The sequence below is a fragment of the Papaver somniferum genome, chromosome 10 (genome assembly GCF_003573695.1).
Source record: "Papaver somniferum cultivar HN1 chromosome 10, ASM357369v1, whole genome shotgun sequence".
Classification (NCBI taxonomy): Eukaryota; Viridiplantae; Streptophyta; class Magnoliopsida; order Ranunculales; family Papaveraceae; genus Papaver; species Papaver somniferum.
In genome coordinates this window covers 62,449,202-62,457,238 of record NC_039367.1, presented here as the reverse complement: position 1 = coordinate 62,457,238, position 8,037 = coordinate 62,449,202, and the positions used below count along the sequence as shown (strand labels likewise).

At 37.2% G+C, this 8,037-nt stretch overlaps 1 protein-coding gene across 1 annotated transcript; it reads right to left on the bottom strand.

Annotated features, from left to right (window-relative positions):
• Positions 1 to 3,571: 3,571 nt before the first annotated feature.
• Positions 3,572 to 7,389, bottom strand: LOC113317381 (organic cation/carnitine transporter 4-like). The gene is made up of 2 exons (XM_026565498.1): positions 6,846 to 7,389; positions 3,572 to 4,880 (listed from the first exon to the last, which is right to left on the bottom strand). Exons 1-2 carry the CDS (start codon positions 7,261 to 7,263, stop codon positions 3,703 to 3,705), a joined length of 1,596 nt encoding a protein of 531 aa, XP_026421283.1. The 5' UTR covers positions 7,264 to 7,389; the 3' UTR covers positions 3,572 to 3,702.
• Positions 7,390 to 8,037: the final 648 nt, after the last annotated feature.

Below are 8,037 nucleotides of genomic sequence, written 5' to 3'. Positions count from 1 at the left end.
ACATGCTCGTTAACTAACATCGTACCAGAGAGCAAGTCTAACATGGTTCTCCTAGTTATTCCATATAGAGACGGAAACATGACGCTTTTGTAGATTGATCCTAGGCGGGCTTGACGAGTCCAATTAAGAGTGTCATATCATAACTCATTTTTAGTACCTTAGTCCCACATCACTAAGATGACGCAGTATTGGGTAATCTTTAAGTTATGGTGCCCTTAAGTTGTGGAATAATTTTAGAGATGAGTTGTGTCACTCGACTTATGACGAGTTAAGATCAGTACCTTAACATTTGGTATAACCCATCCACCATGACCCAAACTCATTTCATGGAAGCGACGACCTATATGCTTTCATGAAGGGGCGACCTATAAGATAGCTAGATCAAAGTTGGTGGCACTATGTATTGGCGTAGTGCCTCGCCATGGAATACTGATATGTGGATAGGCTATCGGGTCGATGTTGATAAAGTAAGCCAACGAGAGTGCTGGGTTTGGAAGGATGGTCAAATATTATGACCTTAATCCCACATCGCTAAGATGGTGGAATCGGGTAGCCTATAAATCTGTAAGTATCCTTCATTTGCAGAACGATTTACAGAAAACCTCTACCCATGATTTTATGACGAGTTAAGGTAAGTACCCTAAAACTCGTTTAATTTGTTAGTAAGTTTGGTTAATAATCTCAATTTAAAATCTTGACTCAATCCTTACCCTAAGACTTTAAGATACCATAATAACATGGTTCATGATGGTCGGCGACAAGGGGCGGAGACAACCTATATATGGCAATTTAGGGGTGAACATGGACCATATGGGCCGATTTTTACCTCATCCGCATCATTTCGAATTCATTACAAATTTGAAATTTGGCATCCGCATCCGATGCACGGATGGACGAATTAAATATGGATAATCCAATGGATTTGATTTAGTTAAAATTTATAATGAAGAAATAAAGCTAACATAGATGACTTCTTATAAAACCTACGCATTATATATATAATATATGTATATAAATATAAAAAGTACCATGGACAACACTCAAAGCATATATCCTAAGAATTCCCAAACTATCGATATATTTTCTAAAAGTTGTACAAATGCCCTTAATCTAACATGTATGGATATCTAGCAAATTTTCAAAATTGCATCCAGACCCAATCTGTAATTTGTTGGGTTTTAAAAATCCCATCTGCATCCTGCCCATTAGCGAGCTGTTCGGGCATCCATCCGCAAAAACACGGGTGGTCCTGGTTAAATCCGTGGATTACCGACCAAGTGCTCACCCCAATATGGCATGGTGAAAACTACAGTGAGACCCATTCTCCCAGATTTTTCCACTGAGAAACCCACGCCCAGAAAAGTTCAGGCGCGCACCCATTCTTTGGGATAAAATTTCAGTCACACCCACAGTTTGTAAAATTATGTTTCTTCACAAGCATCAAACTTTCTTCTTCAATTTCTTCTCTTCTTCTTCTTCTCTACTGTGAGTTTCTTCTCTATTGATTCTTAAGAATTTCAAAAATGATTGTACAGAAATATTTGATCTTTGATCCTAATAAACCCTAGAAAATCAACTGATTCCAGCAAGGGAGAACCAATTTTTACTTTTTCGTTATGGGATAGGAGAGAAAGATCAAGAGATGGTTTCTCTTTCAGTAACAACGACAACAATTCTTTGGTTAGAAGATTAGCGGTATGAAGGATAAGAAGAAAGATGAAAACTTGGTTAGGAAACCCAAATTCTAGGGTTTGCTAAATTTTTTAACTTTATCTCATGTTCTTAATTCTTCCATTTAATCTTAGTATGTGTTACTTCGACTTCAATTTGTAAGGAGTTTGTCGTGGTCGATAGTTGGTGATGAACGATGGTGATGAAATTCCGGGAGTGGTGATGAAATTCAGTTCGGCAGCAAATAAGTGGAAGTGCAGATGCATGTTTGCATAGATGGGTTGACTGAATTGGTGATTTCTCAGTGAATGGAGTTTGGGGTTCGATATGAATGATGTTGGTTTCATGGTTGGAATTGATTGAATCAGTGGTGGTCGAATTAAGGCGTTTCGCAACAGTAACATGGAGAAGAAGATGAGGTATGTTCTGTTGGTTTTAAGGAGATGTTGCCGAGATGAAGAAGAGCTGGTGGAGCCGGTGAATTGATTCTGTGTTGGTTGAGACGCTGCTGACTAGCTGCAGTTGAAGAAGTTAGCCGTGAATTTTCCAATTACTGACATGTCTCATTTGAACTAAAGTTAGGTGATGAACGGAGGGGTCTCATATGATCAGTTTCACGTGCAGCAGCGGCAACAATAGTTTAGAGTTTAACTGATATTAGTCTCATGAGATTTACAAACTAAATGAACAAGTGAATCAGCTAAAGAAGGAGATCAAAATGTGCAGTTCCATCATGATTCTTCATCCGTGAATGGAGACAATTTCAAGCTTTAAATCTGACTGCTACTTTTGGAACTCAGACATGAAAGCAAAAGTAGCTTTAAATCTGACTGCTACTTTTGGAGCTCGGACATGAAAGAAATACCTTGGACGTGAATGAGTTATGTAAGCTTTAGAGTCAGTGTGTACGGGTTGAGTGAGCTTTCTAGACGGTGAGAATATGGAGAGAGTTTAATGTGGCCGATAGTTGGGTGAAATAAAAGAAATGGTTGCATTGCAGATACAAAAGTGACTACATATCCTATTATGCGGATGAGAAAGTGGTTGCATAACCTGTTATGCATCTACAAAAGTTGTTGCATAACTTGTTATGCAGTCCAGAAAAGGGTTGCGTAACACGTTATGCAACAACTTTTTTGTCACTATTAAAATTAACAAAAACAAAGACTGCATAACTTGTCATGTACCTAAAATAATATCTGCATAATATGTTATGCAATCGCGAAAATAGAGGCATAACCTGTTATGCATCGAGAAAATTGTTGCACAATCTTTTATGCATCGAGAAAATACATGCATAATGCATTATGCATCTATTTTTTATGTATGCACTAATACAATGGCTACACAACTTGTTATAGATGTATAACTTTGTTATGCAGATGCATAATTTTTTATGCAGTGGAGAAAATGGTTGCATAATTCGTTATGCGTCTGCATAATGTGTTATGCATCCTTTTTGGTGGCTGCATAATGGTTATGCATCAAGTTTTCGAAAATTTTGTCTAAAATGATGATCACCTCCGATTTTTTCGTGAAAAACAAAAATTTGATATTCTTGTTTGTACTCGTTGCGTAGCTCTCTTAAAAAGATTTCCAATGATATAAAATTTGTAAAAATCCAAGGCGCGGATTTTTAGATATGTTATATCTAAGTTTCGTTACCAATTATACCCCTGATGCATAATCTGTCATGCGGATGCACAATCCGTCTTACATACATTTTTAATAATTTCATAAAATTATGGGTGTCACGGAAATAATTATGGGTGTCACAGTTTCTAAAATTAATTGTGGGCTTGACAATGAGAATATAATTTTTTTTGGGTCCCCTAATTTTCCCATTACAGTTCACAATGTTTTGTCTGATGACAGGCTCTTTCAAATATAAAAGTGCAACTAAAGAGAAGAACCCAATTTTCCGGCAAAAAAAATCTCTTAAAAGTTCTACAATACTTCATCATTTGCAGTGAAAGCTACAGAGAAAATCAAAACAAACCAAAACTAAAAATATTTGAACTAATTAATGTTTTAGACAACAAGTCTTGCCTTCTCTCCATCTTGCATCCCACCAATTGTATCATACAGTGGCTGATTTAGAGTCTCTGGCAAGTAGAATACAAGCAACCCACCGAATATCCCGCAAATTCCAAACACCGCAAATGGTAATCCACCACCCATAACCACCACTAACGGTGCCAAAATGGCTCCCATCTGTGATGCTTGTGTTGCACATCCTAATGCTGCATTCCTAACAACAGTGGGGAAAAGTTCCGCCGTATATATAAACAACAAATTGTAAGTACCAGCCATGCCGAATATTCCTAATATTCCACACACCATTCTAACTACTTTCCAATGTCCGTGGCTTCGCATTAAGCTTCCTGCTAAACAAAATGCTCCACTGAACCACATTGTTCCCATGGCTAACGGTTTCCTTCCGTATTTATCCAAAAGGATTGCTGTTAGTGTAAATGCTGGCATCTCAGCGACCGCATTGAGGAGCACGTTGACATAAAGATTGGTGTCGAGATTTACCACATTCAAGCTTAGTCCATAGTATACGACTGAACACATGAAATTGATAGCTACAGTTAATATTAATCGTACTCGTGTTATAGGCAACTTGACAACGTCGACGAGCGAACCCGATACTGCATTAGATTCTTCGTTGCAACTCTCTACCTCACTCGATGATGACGAGTTTTCACTGTTATCATCATCAAGTTGAAGGGAGGCATCATCTGGAAGGTGTTTTCCATTCCCCTTTGCAATGTCTTTCATAATTTTCATTGCAGAATCGATTTTCCCGCGAACTAAGTACCATCTAGGGGATTCAGAGACAAATGGAATCACAAAAAGAAGGTAAAGAATTGAGGGAACGGACGAGGCTATGTAGAGCGCTCTCCATGACTGGAAAATGTAGGCGATGCCAGATAAAATTGCAATTCCACCTGAAAAGAAGTAGAAAGTTGACATTCCAACATAACCACGCCAATTTGGGCCTATGGGTTCGGTGGAAAGGACAAATGCACATAGACCAACCCCGCCGGTGCTGAATCCGGTAAGGAAACGTAGTAACGTGTAGATCCAGTAGTTTGGGGATAAGGCCGTGAGGCAACCGAAAATGGCATTTATTACGCAAACCACCGTTAAAGATCCTTTTCTTCCAAGGAATGAGTCTGATAAATGGCCAAATACACCAGCACCTGAAAGTTTCAAACTCAGTTAACATATTTGTCCATGATCCAAATTTGAAAGTACGGCCATCAAACCTCCATCTATCTAAACTTGCAAGTAGCAGAACCAAAATATATATTATAACATGTCGACAAAAACTTCAAACAGATCTTCACATGTAAAAGAAGTACGTTAAGCAGTTTTTGAAAAGAAGTCGTGAATCATCATTCATGTTAGATAAGTGACAAACAAATAATTCTTGTAGAAAAATATAGAGTTGCAAAAGTATAGATGACTACGGAGAAAAGAAGTAAAAGGCCAACTAGCTTTCTGCTTTCCTCTTTCTTTTTTTCACATGCATCGCCCGCAATACCAACTCACTACACCGTGTCCCTTGAGAGAAAGTGACAAACGTACATATATCCATTCTCCACGTCTCTATTATTTTTCTTCCCCGCCTTCTTTCTCTAACTTAGGTTTTCTAGTTTTCCTCTTGCTTTTCTTTGCTGATCAGCCTCCTAAGTTTACTTATGTTTTGTGATAATATTATCAATTTTCTGCTTTATCTATTAATCACTGTTAGCTGGCTTATTTACGATCGATACATATCAAGAACAAAGGATATACTATTTTATGCGCATGCTACTGCAGCGTCGATCATTCTGTACAGATGAATCTAACTTACAAGTTGCATATGACCACAATATGTCAGCAATAATTCTTGATCCACATGATGAATATCCCATTTTCCACTCAGACAAAAAACAGTAGTGTCTTTCAAATGATAGTAGGTATTTGGTTCCCGTGGTATGGGATATCTTTGAATCAGCGTATTTTTGTGTTTGTCTTTTTTTGTGGACAAGCTAATTCGAATCTACTTGTTTCGTAAAAAAAGAAGAAGATCATAAACCGGATTCCGCGGGGTAGCACACTTCAAGTTCAACCAAGGAATGTAACTACTGTTTCAAAGTGTGTAAAACCGAACATCAGAGCTAACGTAGGGATTACCAAATTTCATGTGAATTAACTGCTAATCCCATTACACTTGGTAATCCTGTGAAATTTGACAACCCCAAGTGGCAGTCGTGCAAAACAATATGGGTTCAAATCATAAAATGATCAAAGTAATGAAGTGTTTATGTGAACAAAACAAAGATATTTTGATAAGTAAGAGACAAAACACACGTGTTCTAAATGATAAAACAAAATTAATATTAGATGGCTCAAACATTAGTAGATCGGAATCTAAAGGAATATAAATCAATGTCGGGGGCATATACTTAATGACAAAATACAACTCAACTTGCAGGATGTTAAGATAATCCTAAGAAAATTAGTACACTTTTCAATTAGTACACTAATCCACGTCACCCTGCAGAGATTTTGTTCTGAATGGAGATGATTTAACTTAAAATCTCATTACGTAATAAACTAAATTAAAATAGATCGCCGAATTTAGTCTAAATTAAAATAAAAACAGACCACGTAAAGTAATAAAATTTTCGGCGCCGATAAAGAAAGTAGGATTCAAAATTAGAAATTAACTGTTGTCCTATAATTTCACAGTTCATTTTTAACTAAGCAACTCATGCATGAACCTTCTTAATTTACCTCTTAATTATTTCTAAATTTAGCAAATACTCATAATTATGGACTCCATTAAAAAAAAATAATTGTAATGTTGTCGACAGGGCATGACGGCTAAGATTATGTGGTGTATATATGAGTTGCGATAGTTTTTGTATGGTTGGTCTTCATTGCTAAATTAGAGTCCAAATTTCACTCCCTCAAGTTTGCGGAGAAATTATGACCACCGAACAAATATGTAAATCTTCGAGTCCAAATGCTTAACCTCTTGACTATATGACGATTTTACCCATAATTTTTGTCAAAATAAATGTAAGAATAAGGGACATAATTAGTAAAAATAATAACAATTTAAAAGGTGGCTAGCTGGCTAGCTCGGAGAGAAAGAGATGAAAAAAAAGACTTACCGACCATGCAACCGGCGAAGAAAGCGGATTGAACTAAACCAACTTTATACTTATCACCACAAATAAGACCCCATTCTGAAATGGTAGAAACACCCGATCCACCTATCCATTCCCATGAACCGGATTCAAACCCACAAACTGATTTATCCATTGAAGAACAATTATTATTGGTACACTTCCATTCAGGTTCACGATCAGCAAAAATCATAACCATTGTATGAAAAGCTTCTAATGCCCAAGCTAAACTAGTTAAGATGAAATGTTTTAATTGCCATGATCCAAATTCCCCACAATATCTCTGCAACATTTCATCAATACCCATCTTATTATTGTCATCTTTTTTTGTGTGGGCTTTTCCTGGAACAAGCAGCGATGTTGTAAGATCACTGTTGCCGGAATCTGACGAAGAAACCGGCATCTTTGAATAAAATCTCAATAAAATGAGAAAGGTTTTGAGAAGAGATTAATGGATATCTCTTTTGGAAGAGTATATTCTGCTATTGATATACCCTTTGTTTCCTTCCATTGTTCTAGTGGAATGTAGAGAGTATATATAGGGACAGAATTAAGGCGAGAGGGAGAGAGGCTGACAGGAGAGATTTAGGAATGATACAAGATTGGTATATACACGTGGAGTGTTATCTAGCCTTTGCTTTTGACTCGGACCCTTAGAAAACGTTGATCCCGGGAGGATTTGTTGCGTTTTTGTATATTCTGTTTACCGAAATTGACTGAAATAAGTGATTGATTCAATATGGGTCTCTTCGTTTTCAAAACGAATCACTTGGTGTTGACAGATAATATCTTGTTTTGCTCGATTTGGGTTGATCATGATCACTCCTTTTTCTGGGTACAAGAAAGTCTAGAATCACCCAGCCATACCTGACTAAGTGTCATTTATTAACCACGGATTAGATTACCATCCCCGAGCAGCCGAGCTTAGCAATTAGCATTTCGTATTCGTTTTGGATGTGTTCGTCCCTCACTGGTCGGTTCGTGCCGAGTAGGCATTTCTCAAGTTTTGAGAAGCCCAATAATTTTGTTGGCCCAGCAAAATTTCTAATCCATTTCAAAATAGATGCTTCATCAAGTGTTGCAGCAAGGTTCTTGTTGTCAGTGTATTTCTTACAATTTGGACACTCATTAGGAAAGTGACTGAACCCTTTATACTTGAAGCATTGTGGCATATCCT

Excerpts from the sequence above, each read along its gene's own strand:
- LOC113317381 (XM_026565498.1), bottom strand. The coding sequence starts at position 7,263 with ATGCCGGTTTCTTCGTCAGATTCCGGCAACAGTGATCTTACAACATCG. Across the intron at positions 4,881-6,845 it reads CTTCGCCGGTTGCATGGTCG|GTGCTGGTGTATTTGGCCAT; the intron begins GTAAGTCTTTTT and ends TGAAACTTTCAG.